The sequence below is a fragment of the Rattus norvegicus genome, chromosome 18, assembly GCF_021556685.1.
Source record: "Rattus norvegicus strain SHRSP/BbbUtx chromosome 18, alternate assembly SHRSP_T2T, whole genome shotgun sequence".
NCBI classification, from domain to species: domain Eukaryota; kingdom Metazoa; phylum Chordata; class Mammalia; order Rodentia; family Muridae; genus Rattus; species Rattus norvegicus.
This window is the reverse complement of record NC_141551.1, coordinates 52705795-52719385: the sequence shown is the minus strand read 5'-3', so window position 1 is coordinate 52719385 and position 13591 is coordinate 52705795. Positions and strand designations below refer to the sequence as shown.

The window sequence follows — 13591 nt, the reverse complement described above, 5'->3', positions numbered from 1 at the left end:
TGGCACTCAACGGACTCTCACACAGGCAGTTAATGGACAGCGAGACCTACACGTGGAGGAAGACTGGAGAACATGGGTGACAGACATACTTCCCACCTGCATTCTGTCTAAAGAACAAATTGCTTTACACATGGGAATATGATTAAGCTCATGTGGAAATGTTTGCCATTTTATACATGCATATAAATACAAGCACCTTTAAAAAGCAGTTCTTCAGTTTCATAGCTAACTTATAACAGGCATCCAGACGTACATGATATTGACTGAGGTTAGTGACATAGGTCTGTGATTCCCCGACACTCAGGAGGCTGAGCCAGGAGGATTACAGGTTTAAGGACTGCTTGGGCCAGCCTATAAATTCAAGGTGAGCCTGGACACTTACTGAGAACCTGTCTCAAAGTAAAAAATACCGAGTTTTATTACTGGGAGTGTACCAGTAATAGAATACTTGCAGCATGTTTAAGATCCTGGGTTCAATACTCAATACTGAAAAAACATATTGACTAAAATGGAACATGTCACTGAATCTCCTTTAATTCATTTCCTTATAGGAGGACTACACTCAATGCAATGACGACTGGGTGCATCCTGGTTAGTTTTGACTGTGAATTTGGCACAGTCTTAGTCACCTGGGAAGAAGGACCCTCAACTGAAGAATTGACAGACTGGTCTATGGTTATGTCTGTGAGGGATTTTCCTGACTGGTGATTGATGTGGGAGGGTCCAGCCCACTGTGGGCGGCACCATCCCTAGGGAAGTGGGCTGGACGATACAACAGAGTTACGTAAGCATGAGCAGAGATGGAGCAGTAAGCACCACTTCTTTATCCTTTCTGCTCCAGGTTTCTATAAAGTTTCTACCCTGCTATCCCTCAGTGATGGAGTATTAGGTAGAAGTGCAATCTGAAATAAACCCTTTCCTCCCCAACTTGGTTTTAGTCATGGTCTTTATCACAACAACAGGAAAGCAAATTAGAACAGATGGTATTTGCAAAATAAGACACACACTGATTGATCAAGGCTACTGACTGTCCTTATTAATAAGGATTGATATACATGTTATGTACAGTCTAATTAAACTGGTTGATTTTTGCACTCAAAATCATTTCTGCCTTGAAACTTAGTTTTGCACCTGAAAAATCTAGGTTAGTAAAAATGTCTTTGGGTTCACTATGATTCAAAGTATTAATATCACTTGTAAATATATTTAAATTAATTTCAACTATATAACGGATTAAAAGATAAAATGGCTACAATTGGGGGTGGGGCTCTTAAAAAGAAACAGAGGCCAAATTCAAGGCCAGTCTGGTCTACATAACACATTTCAAAGTCAACCAGGGCTATACAATAATACATCATCCAAATAAATAAACAAATAAACGAACAAACAACAGATAAACGAAGGAAGGAAGAGGAAAAAGAAAAGATGGAGTCCAGTGAATCTTGATCCATTTGTAAGGGTTGTTTCATCTTATAAATGAATATTGGGCAACATGACACAAACAAAGGCTTGGAGGTATTCAAATCTTAGAGCCTGCCCTGCTTATTGTTGCCTTTAGAAGCCAGGTGGCTAAAATGAGCCCAGGCTACCCTTCTGGAAGCTCCATGGTCCTAGTCCTTCTTATTGTCCAGTCAAATGCCAAACTCAAAGTGAGCATTTCCAGGACCAATCAGCTTTCAGTGGATCTGACCAGTGAACCTATGACAAATAGCAGAAGAGACTCCCACACCGAGCCTAAGCCACTCAGCGAGAAGTCATTGGCTAGTAAATACCTGGTGGCCTGAGCTACTAAATTTGGCATCGTTTGTTTGTGGTGAGGCAACTAATGCTAGCCTATACTAACCCCTCCTCAAACTTGTGGCTCTCATATATCAATGTGTACATGGACAGAGCCTAAAGACCATGTTAACTATAAACATTGCATTAGATTTATTATTAGTTACACAGAAAGGGGCTTGGATACATTTATTGCACGAATTGTACATGACGGCAAATCTCTACACAGTTCATTAGATGATAAGGGAACAAATTAGGCTTTCAATTAAGGCAATGATTCTACATACCCTCCCTCCCCACTTTTTTTTTCTAAATGGCCCTGCATTTTGCAGGGATGTTCAAGATATTAGAATTGATAGACGACTCCAACTGTGTATCCAACAGGATAGACTCATGTAATCCGTATTTATCTAGCTTTAATTTGTAAATGCTAATTTTTTAAAATAGCTTTCACAAATAAGGGCATTTCGCTTGCTTCTAAGTCTTCTGAATATCTGATACACATAATCTCGGTATTGCTTTGATCTGTGTGATTGTCAAACGATCCTATCTGCTTTGTTAGTCACGTGTGCACTAGTCTGCTGGGGCCTCTGACAGAAGCATCACAGTCCTGAGATGAAGGAAAAACAACCACATTCCCTGTGCATCAAAAGCCACCAAAACCCAAGGCTCCATGCTTCTCTAGTTTCCCTCAGAACAGAGGTCTTCTTTTCTTAGAGGTTTACTGCATTGTTGGACTTCATTTATTTCAATAACAGTATAGTCCACTGGGGATGAAGCTACCTGAGGTTTACCTTACTGTAATAAAAGAAGCCAAACTCATGGTCTGTGTTTAACTGTGGCAGCTCCTTATATATCAGAACATTGAAAATAAATCTTTGCAGAGAGTTTATTACTTAAATATTTAAATGTTTCATGTAGAAGATAACAATATGTTCCAATGGAGACCCAAAGTTGACCATAGCGAAGTTACTCGAATCACATGGAGAGTACATTTCTTAGACACACACACACACACACACACACACACACACACACACACACACACGCACACACACACATCCCAGTACAATACAAAGTACATTTTCCTTCTGTTCCTTGTAATGGCTTAAAGAATACACCAACCACCATCTGCTCTGAATGCAAACAAAATTCTTTCTGCTAACATCTGAACTATTGTATGCTGTACTAGATTTTTGCCAAATTTATCTTTTCCAGAAGTCTCAACTGGGCTGGGAATTCATATGTATCTTTTCCTTGGAAGAGGGCAAAGAAAGGAATAGGCGGGAAGATATTTTTCAGAGACAGATAAGCACAGTAGGGTTGCCAGGATTGTAGCTTCCTGTTCCCAAATTTTTGGAGAGACTTTTTTTATTGCATTTATTATTTACACTTTAAATGTTATCCCCTTTCCCAGTTTCCCCTCCAGAAACCTGCTATCCCCACCCCCTTGCTTCTGTGAGGGTGCTCCCTCACCCAACCACCCACCCACCCACTCCCTCCCATCTCCCCACCCCGACATTCCCCTACACTGGGGCACCGAGCCTTGACAGGACCAAGGGCCTTGGAGAGACTTTTGAGCTGAAAGACTAGGTTTTTTTTTTTGTTTTGTTTTGCTTTGCTTCGCTTTGCTTTTTTTTTTTTTTTTTTTTTTTTTTTTTTTTTTTTTTTGGTCAGAGCAATCAGTTCTGAAATTGATTCCACATGTGACAGCCACATGTGAAGCACTTTCACAAACCCTCCCACTTCCTCTCCGTAGCCTTTCCTTTTTCCACAGATGTGTTGTCAAGCAAAGGATGCTTCAGTGAGCGTGATGTTTTCTAATCCTGAGCTTGGCTTAACCCCTGTCTCTCCATGGTAACTTTGCTTCTTAGGGAATGTTACACAATCCTTCTTTTAGGGAAAAGCTCTGTTAATCTCAGCAAAAAAACTCATTTTTACCAGCCCCCATCAATAAATAACATAACTTGTATCCACCACCAACCAATAACCCTAGTCCCTTGATCATGGGCTTTCGGTCCCTAAAGTGAAAACTTTAATAGAAATTGTTTTTCCAGAGGCGGCTGGCACTCACCTATGAGTATTGTCCAGGTGGCAGGGGCACCGCTTGTCACATTTGATGCCGTAAAGCCCCTCAGGGCACAGACGAGCCTCGCAAAATTCACCTGAAAAACCTGCTTCGCATAGGCATGTGCCGCTCACATGGTAACACTTCCCTCCATTAACACACCTGCAGGTCTCAGCACAGCGAACTCCATAGGTTCCAACAGGACATTCATCCTGACACCTATTCAAACGAGAGACCAGCAGTGGGTTCAAAATGGCCTAACTGTGCACAAGTTGAAATGCTTAGTGTGCCATATTTAATCCATTATAGGTAGAAACGTAGCAAGATGGATCTCTCTGTGGTCGAGACAACTGACTACAAAGACTCGAGAGATTCTGAACTTCCAAAATCAGATGCCCTCTACCCCAGTTTGTAGGTTATAAGAAGGCTTGGAGTTTTCTAACAAGGTTCTGGGGAAGTGGAATATCGCCCTCTGTTGCAAAGGCCTGCCAAATAACAAGGAGGGGAAACAATGAACTTGAATTTCCCCTTAGTCTTTTTAACAGAGAAGGATGGGCTCACAGGGGAGAGATGCTTTGGGAAGCTGGTTGAGGCAGGAAGCTGGTCCCTGTAGGAGTGAAAAGGAGCCAAGGAGAGCATGGGTAGTTAAAGGGGCCAGCCAAATCACCTTCTGGAGAGGTGAGGTGACTGGGAACATTCTGCCAAGAAGACAGAAAGACAGTCTCACCTAGTGGAGCATACACCACAGTAGGGGACACTATCTCAGCAGCCACTTCCCATGTGGCTCTCCACTTATGCCAGACTCCGGGTTTTTTTTGTTTGTTTGTTTGTTTTTGTTGTTTTTGTTTTTGTTTTTTTTGTAAAAATGTAGGTCAGTATTGTGTTTTCCAGATCTGAACCAAGCAAGCAGCAGGGCATGCTTAAGAGTAATGGCAGAGATGCCATTCCAAGAGAAACAGCCTTTCTACCAGGCTTGGCCCAATTCTAATGACAGGGTGTGGTGAGCGTCAATATTGGGATTCTAAGTATAGAGGGAAAAGCTTGGGAATCTTCTGACATTTTGCTGGTTGACTCTGGCTCATGTATGCACTGAATTTGACAGAGAAAAGCAAAGGGGCCTCCCGAAAGCAGGTTTCACTGCTTCTAGAACTCTCTAAGTGCACTTGTCAGCACGCTGCCACTAAGCGCTTAACCACAGGAGAAATTCTGGAACAGTTGAATGATTTCCTCAAATGAAGGCTTTAGAGCTACCCGTGAACGTCTAGAGCTATTTTCCAGACAACAGTATTTTTAGAAAGGCCATCAATATTTTTTAACCTTCGAGACGCTTTTATAAACTGACTTGTTCCTTTAAAAGGGACAGTTTACAGGAAGACTTTGTGAGGCACAGTGATTTACCTGATCCAGGCTTTTACTAAAGGTTGGCAGCTTCGCAGTATGTCTAACGAGATATAAAATAAAAATAGATAAAAATATCCTCACTCTCTTCCCTAAACTTGTAAACAAAACAAAATGTTAAACTTGGGGTTGGTGGGATGATTCAGTGGGAAAAGACACCTAATAGCCTGAACTCGATCCCGGAAGTCACGGGATTGAGGGAACAGACTTCCTCAAGGTGTTCTCTGACCCCCCCACACACAGTAAATACATAATCGTTAGTCATGTTAATCAAGAAAAGGCTGCATGATTTTAATGTGGTTTAAGCACACTGTAAAAGGTGTTGGAAGCGGCAGGCACATGTTGATGTCTGGGAAAGTTACGTTGCTGGGTCACAGGGAACTAATGTGTCGGACTCATTGTGACTTGGCACAGAATTTTCTTTCTCTTGGAAAGCAAAAATGTATAATATCCAGTCCCGGCCTGTATTTACCTTTCTAGCCTCTAATCAACGATCTAGAAGTTTCTAGCATAAATGCAGAACAAATTCACTTGGGTTTGCCAGCTAGGCCGTAGCTATGGCAACAGGTTCCCTTCATCAGTACTGCAATGCCTTCCTGTCAATCATGGTTAAGTATGTACACCTGGGAAACTCAAGCAGCAGGACAGCTTTCTAGTAGAGACTTTTCCGGTGGTTTTTAAATCACTGTTAAAACTGTACACATGTATAAGGTATAGTGTGATGATTCGGTGTATACAGAACATTTTCTACTTAAATAGATATCAAGAAGTGGCTATGACTTTCTGGATGCTCTCTAGCTTAAGATCACCATTTCCCTTTCAAACCCTTAAAGTAGCTGGTATGGTATAAGAAAAATAAGAAGGACTATCTCGAGAATCAGCAATACATTTTCTTAAGAAAGATAACAGAGAAATAACAGAGGGTGATAAAAATTGACCAGAAAAGAAATGTAGAAACTATTTCTATTAAACTACTGCTATTAAAAGGAAAAGAAGACCAATTCTATTAAGAAAAAAAGAAGAAAGAAATTTCTAATAGTGTTTTACAGTAAGGAAAAAGGATGAACATTAAGTGGACAAAACCTGACAAAACACTGATTCATCGGGCACATCCTCACACAGATATTGCTCTGGTCACTACTTTGGATCACACTGTGATGAAGTCAGGACAGCAGCCCCTTCCTGTTCTCTGGAGCATGTCACTTCCCAGAGACACTGGTATAGCTGGGCTGAATCATGATTCAGTGTGTAAGATTCCCATTTATCATCAGACCTGGACTCCAGGGTCAGCAGCCTGCCTTTGTAACATCTGGAGCTGCTGTCCTGGGCGAATGCCAAAGGAATTGGGAAAAAGCCATCTTTTCCACAGTCGAAGAGGCAGACTGCTCCTGCGCTGAAGACCAGCACTGCATCCCTCCAATCCTGGGCTGCATTTCCTGACCTTCTGCCTGTGCTTTTCTTCGCTTTCAGAATCATGCAGGTCTGGCAGGGCTGTCTTGGGGATCACTATAACAGATCCCCTTACTTAGCTGTGAATACTCACTGAGCATGGGGCATGTCTTATCATCAGAGAACAGAATGATCCCGTGACGCGCCATTAGCACCTTTGAAAGCATCTTCAAGCAGAGCTTTGTGAGGGTCCCAGACCATCTTCTCTTCATTCTTGATGACTTCACTGGATTGTGTCGTCTTCCCATCCTGTCCTTTGAGTCTTCCCACAGACCTCAAAGGCTTTTATTTGTCATCTGCTGTGTAGTCCTACCAGCCTGCAGGGCGCACCACTTGTTTCCCTGTGGTGGGGTGGCGGCCCCACATCCTGGGTCTATTTGCTGGCAGCTGCCTGCGGTGGTAACCACTGTGGAGCGGTCCCTCCTAATCACTCCAGGAACACTGGCATCTCTAGACAAGTGAAGGGACACTTACGATCCCCACTCTTGAGTCTCCTCCCCCACCTCCTGCCACAAACTGCCCCACAGCCACTCCCTGTGTTCTGTCACAGAGTCAAATGTGCTTTCTCCATCCCATGGGTTGCATATGTTAATAGCCCAAAACAGAGGCAAGAATAGCAATGGAAAACAGTAACCACCGGGCATCGCCAACACCCCACAAAAGCTTGGGTAGAACAAATGTCCCACCCCACCTCATTTTTTCCCTTCGTTGAGTTTCAAAAATTTACTTGAAAACTAGCTGCCCTTCTCTTCCCCTGTGTTCCAGCTTGGCTAAGCCCATGCTCACTGTCTTTGTAAGTGTGATGTTTTTGTGTTGCTTTTAAACTATAATTCATACATCAACACGGTAAAAGGAAATTCTATGGTTGTATTAATAAACAACACAATGGCTTTTAATTAAGTGGACACTTCTAACGAAAGGCCTTAACCAAAGGAAGGAAAAGAGACACTGGGCAACAGAGTAACCCGAAGCAGCAGACATATGATTACTCAAAGCCATCTCCAATAGAGCAGGGCAGGGAAGAATTCCCACACTGACCTCCTCTCGGTCAGCAGCAATTCAGAGCTTCAAATAAGTAAGCTAAAAGGTGAGCTAATCATTAGAAATATCATTAAACCAACCATCTTTAGTGGTGGATACCATCATTTCAAAACTAAACAATTCCACACTTTGCTTAAAACATTTAAATTAACTTACAAATTGGTAAAGATTAAACTAAGAAGCAAATATTTGAAAGCAAGTCTTCCTTTCTTTAGAAAATACCGAGTTAGAAACTTAAAGATAATTTTTAATTACAAAAATACTTAGAAAATGCATTTAATAAGTAAATAGAGGCACTGCCTGGAGAGGTGGAGAAATGCATAGTATTTAATCAAAAGCCATTTAATCAAAATCAATTAAAGTAGAAATTAGGAAATGAAAAAATACTAGGGTAAAAAGGCTTTTTTAGGTCACATACATCACTAAAATACAGTGGTGTGTATTGTGCAAAGTTCCTAGATGGCTAGTGTTTGCACAGTTCCTGCACACCACTCGGTCACAAAAGCTGTGTGGATAAGCTTCGGGACGGCTCCAAGATCCTCAGTTTATTAAATCTTATCACAAGCTGGAGGAAAAGTGTCATGCCCAAGCATTACAAGGACATGGGCTCGTTGTTCTTCCACAGTCTCCCTGTCTTCCTCTCAGGTCACCATACTGAGTCTATGCCACAGGTCATGGACTTAGCTGTCCAGTCTCCTAGACCTAAGTTCAGTCTCCTAGGAATTAAGAGCAAAGTTGAAGAGCGGGGCCAGGAGAGCCACTGAGGTAACAGTTTGCCCTTTAATACAGGACGTGGCCAACCATGCATGTAAGAGCTGCGGGAGCACACATAAAACAAAATCACCCGTTCCCTCCTGTTTCACACAGATCACAGATTTCTAAGTTCTCTCACAGAACTGATGCCATCATTTCCACACAATATAATAAATACAATGACTATTATTTTACTTAAAATTATTATTGTTGTTGTTATTATTTTATTAATGTGTGTTCATATATGCCTATGTGTGGTAGTACGTGAACTTGAGTGCAAGTTCCTGAAGAGATCAGAGGTACAGGGTTCCTGGTACTTGTGAGTTCCCTGATATGGACGCTAGGAACTGAATTCAGGTCCTCTGCAAAGGCAGTATGCATTTAATCGTGGAGCCATCTCTCTGTCCTCAATAACTAACATTCTTAAGGATATTCCGGGCAATGAAAAGGAAGCTATACTTTGTATAAGACAGTAAGTACATGTTGCATTTGAAAATCAATCTGTTAATCACCTCATCCCTTTCCTCTTGTGTCATATCTCAATTCCATCTAAAAGTTCTGAACATGTAAAGTGTCTGTCCATGTTCATCATGGGTTCTGACCAGCTGATGTTCTATTGTCTTTTTTTTCCCCTTAATGTCTCTCTGATTTCCTCCTCCAATTCAGTATTATTGATCTGTCCCTTGGTTTCTAGGCACTCCATGAGGAGAGAGTTTTTCAAACACTTTTAGACTTTATGGATGCTTCTGAAATATTAGATAGTAGTTATAGACACACAATGTTGAGTATGTTCCCCAGACTCTCCAAACTTTCCTTCTAATTAGAATAATTAGAATCTTACTCATTATGACTCGTCAGAGGAACACGCAGGCATCCTTACCGTTCCCCTGTGTATCCTGGGCTGCAGTGACATTGGCCTGTGGCAGCATCACACGCTCCTCCATTGTGGCACTGACATTCTTGGGAACAGTTCTTTCCAAAGCGACCCTCGGGGCAGGGCTGACCACACACTGTGCCCTGAATTCAAAGAGACTTAGAAAATTAGATGGGCCACCAGCCAGCATCACGGAAGAAAACAGGGACAGCAGAAAGGGAGGGAGAGACGTGGGGACAGGGCTGGAAGAAAATTAGATTACCGGTATTCTAGAACACAAAAATGTTCGTCATCTTTAAAACGTGAGAAATTTCAGACTGACCCATTAACTCAATGAGACTTTATGTTAAGTTACATTCAGAGACACCTGAAGAGTAATTCTAAGAAATTTTTGTATTGAAAACTGAACCTTAAGAACCTTAAGTTAAAGTTACATAAAGTTATTAATGCAATCTATAACCCCCCTAAGTAGTCTCCCCTGTGTCTTACCTGCATCCTAAGTCAACAGTGCTCACGGGAAAGTAGCAACATCTGCTGCACACAGAGCATCTGAGTGTTTCCCTGGATGCTAACACTATCACTGGGCTCTTTTCTTAACATGATAAAATACTGTAATTCTGATGTGATATTAATATGGCATGAGATTAAAACTGTGTACTTGAATTAACAATAACATAGCTCAAGAAAGACTTCTCTGCAAGGTTTAACTTTTATTTCAGAAGAAAAGACAAGCCCAATAAGCATTTCTGAGGTAATCTTATTTCCTGAGGAGAAAACCCAAACAAGTCACCAGGACATTTCTCCTTACCCTGGGAGCTATCCTTAGCAAGCATAGTCATGTGTACTCCAATTCTGGGCCTGTGAAAGTAAGACATGACCCCAAGACCTCAGTCTATCATTGATACTCCACTGTTTTCTACTTTACTATGTAACTTGTAACTTGGGCCTATGGCCTCTGATTTATTAGAGTTATAATCAATAGAATATTTATTGGAGTCATAATTAGTGCAGATAACACACCCCACACAATGGGATTTCCCTAATGTGTTTTCATTGTCCTCTCTCTTTCAAAAGGGACAGACTGTGTGTACTCTGAAATTGGAGCCTAGCTAGAACACCAGATGGTTTTCTAAATGTTTATTTTGGATAGCGTAAGAAATACATTTTCTCTAACTACTGGCTACCCACAAAGGCAGTTGGTGAGCTAATTAAGTCCCCTCTGGTGGTTTCTAGCTATCCACAAACAGGAAAGATTCTTCCACAGGCTATTGGAACCATAAAGGCTTTTGAGAGTTGATTCAGGTTAGTGTTTTAACTGAAAATCATCTGCACGCCAGACGCTGCGCTGAGCTCTGAGAGTCAAAGAGAAGTCACCTGGTTTGTTTGTGAGTGGTGAGGAGAGCAGATGTAAAAATAGCTCCAATCACTCTGTGCGAGTGCATCCCACTTACTGCACTTGGTGGAATACAATAACGTTGCTGAGAGAATGATGGACCAAGGGTCAGTGAACAGCTGGCCAAGTTTTGGTATGTGGTGGGGTCTGGTGCAAGTGCTCACTTTCTCTGGGTCTGACTCTAGCAACCCATAGTGGTCCCTCGTCATCTAGGGATGCTGTTGAAATGTTGGGTTTGAATAAAGCTAATGTAAGCCAACAGTTGAATGATGATGATGGTACTATTGGCAGATATATATGTGTGTGTGTGTGTGTGTGTGTGTGTGTGTGTGTGTGTGTGTGTGTGTGATAGGAAGGCCAATTGACCTTTGGAGACATCTAACACAACAATAACCACAGTGTGTTGTAAAGGAGAAATGAGTGTTAGGAATTCAGTTATCCACAGAGGAAAAAAAGGTGACTGGAAGCTTCTATTAAGAAACATCCCTTGTGGTCTAGAGGAAGTGGTTGAGGGAAGATTCCGGGGGCCTACTGAGTGGACTCATTTGTCTGCCTCCTGAACTCATAGTTCCAGGCTGTGGCTATAACTTTCTCATATCATAACCTTTAAGTATCAAAGAAACATTGACACCTTAAGATGAGGCAACCTGAAGACCCTAGCAGTGAACTGCCTGCAGTTCCTCACCCGACGATGTTGGAGCTCCCTGGACACTGCCACTGTAGCAAGACTGTTCCCTTGCCAAGAAGCCAGCAAGGCCTAGTATTAGCAGAAGGCTGAATAAAGGAATTGAGAGAAGAAAAGGATTCAAAGATAATCCTTCTAGACACTTCTACTTGGGGTTCTAAGAAATGGTGACTTGCACTAAGATCCAAAGGGGTTGAGGGATGTGTGTGTGTGTGTGTGTGTGTGTGTGTGTGTGTGTGTGTGTGTATCTGGCAGGCTTAGTTTCCTAACATTTGCTCTGCTGGGCCTGATGGAAATACCTCAGTGATCCTTCCACAGTTTCCTACAACCCAGAGGCCCTCAACAAAAGGCCGCACCCCCTAACTCCATTCCTTACCTAGCTCCTACACTTTGGCCAAGCCTTCATCATGGGTCTGATCAATTCATTGCACATATGCCCCAGTGGTCTTCATAAAACTCGCCATTATATCTTAAGGTTCATACCTATGTCCTTTGTTTACAATAAAGAATAATTCCGGATAAATTCTACCCCACATTTGGCTGTAGAAAGTGAAATGAAGCCCAGACATCAGTAACATTGTGACTATAGGTGACCAAGGTCAGAGCAACAGCAGGGTAGTTACAAATTGCACTTGCACGCAGGGAAGGTAAGACGAAGATCCCAGGAAAGCAACAGATGGCTCTGAGAGAAGTTTCTATAGAAGAAATGGCTTAGGAAAAGCCCTTCAGTGGGAGAAGTGGGAGAGATGGCCACTGATGAAGCAGAGGACAAAAGAAGGTTTAGACAGAGAGGTGGACAACCAAGTGAGTCAGAGCTCTGGAGAAACAAGAGTCCTAGTGGATCTGACAATCAAGAAGTCCCTAGGGGCTGTGCAAGAAGAGTTCCTGGACAGACGTGGTGATGACAGTGTAAACTGCTCTCGTGAGTATTGCTATGTTAAAACAGACATGCATAAGCCCACTCAGAGAGATGAAAACTAATTCTCGTTCCCGGCTTCATGTGTGATGCTTTCACACAATGTACCCCACATAGCAGTAGGCCTATAGAATTCCTACATAAAGGAAAGGCATTATGGTCAAAGTCTGGGGAGCTTTGTTGAGCGTGGCATATTCTTACATTGTCTGGAAAGTTCTACAATTCTTGATGTGCTTGATTTACTTCAGTGTTTCTTCAGATTTATATGACAGTCTAGTGTTTTCACGTGACACTCATCCTGTGAAGGAGGATGTTATCACGGACAGTGGTAATCTATGGATGGAATTGTGAAGACAGTTACTAAGTAATTTCAGTGTTTATCGGTTGTTGTCCTTTGTGAGGTCAGATAAGTGCTTCTTTTCTTCTTTGGGGGACGTGCACAATACATGGTTATTGCTGCTTACCCCATGAGGGCTCTCAATACGCTCTACAGACAAGTATGGATGAAGTTACCCCTGGCTTCTCCGGACAGGGAGATTTGTTTTTAAATGGCTGTGTGTTCACAGTGTGGGAGTCACAGCCACCACTGCTACTTGCTTTTGTGTCTCCATATGATGTTCCCTTTTGTGTCCTGGGATGTGTGGTTCTTGGGGGTGGAAAGGACACTTACCATCCAGCCAGAAGGGCAGGAGCACTCTCCAGTGACATGATGGCACACGCCTCCATTTTGGCAGGGACATCTCTGCTCACACTGTGGGCCATGTTTGCCAGGAGGACACAGATCCTCACAGCTGAGGGATTTAAGTGAAACAAAGGACACTATTGTTTATCCTGGTACAGGATCCTCACATTCACAGACGTAATATCATCCAGAACCCTAGAATATACAACCTCTTCTCATTCAGCAATTATTAATTTAATCAGAACATTAATAAGAGTGACTGGAAACGTCCTGATGGGCCATTGGGTCCTTGTTTTGGTTTGATCTCTCTCTCTCTCTCTCTCTCTCTCTCTCTCTCTCTCTCTCTCTCTCTCTCTCTGTGCACCCATATGTGTGTATGTGGAGGCCAGAGGAAGATGTAGGATGTCCTCTACCAGTCTTCGCCTTATTCCCTTAGATGGAGTCTCTCACTGAACTTGGAGCTCACTGACTATAACTTAGGTGGCGCCCAATAATCCCCAGGGAGCCTCTGTCTCTTCCCTCCCTTGGTTCCCAGAACCAGGGTTACAGGCACCCA

At 42.5% G+C, this 13591-nt stretch overlaps 1 protein-coding gene across 2 annotated transcripts in view; it reads right to left on the bottom strand.

Moving 5' to 3' along the window:
- Positions 1–13591, bottom strand: part of Megf10 (multiple EGF-like domains 10) — a 157073-nt gene that overhangs the window by 45781 nt on the left and 97701 nt on the right. For both annotated transcript variants that reach the window (XM_087592318.1, NM_001100657.1), the window contains 3 exon segments: positions 13024–13144; positions 9366–9502; positions 3851–4063 (listed from right to left, as the gene is read on the bottom strand). In XM_087592318.1, the coding sequence (XP_087448444.1) occupies positions 3851–4063; positions 9366–9502; positions 13024–13144 (471 nt within the window).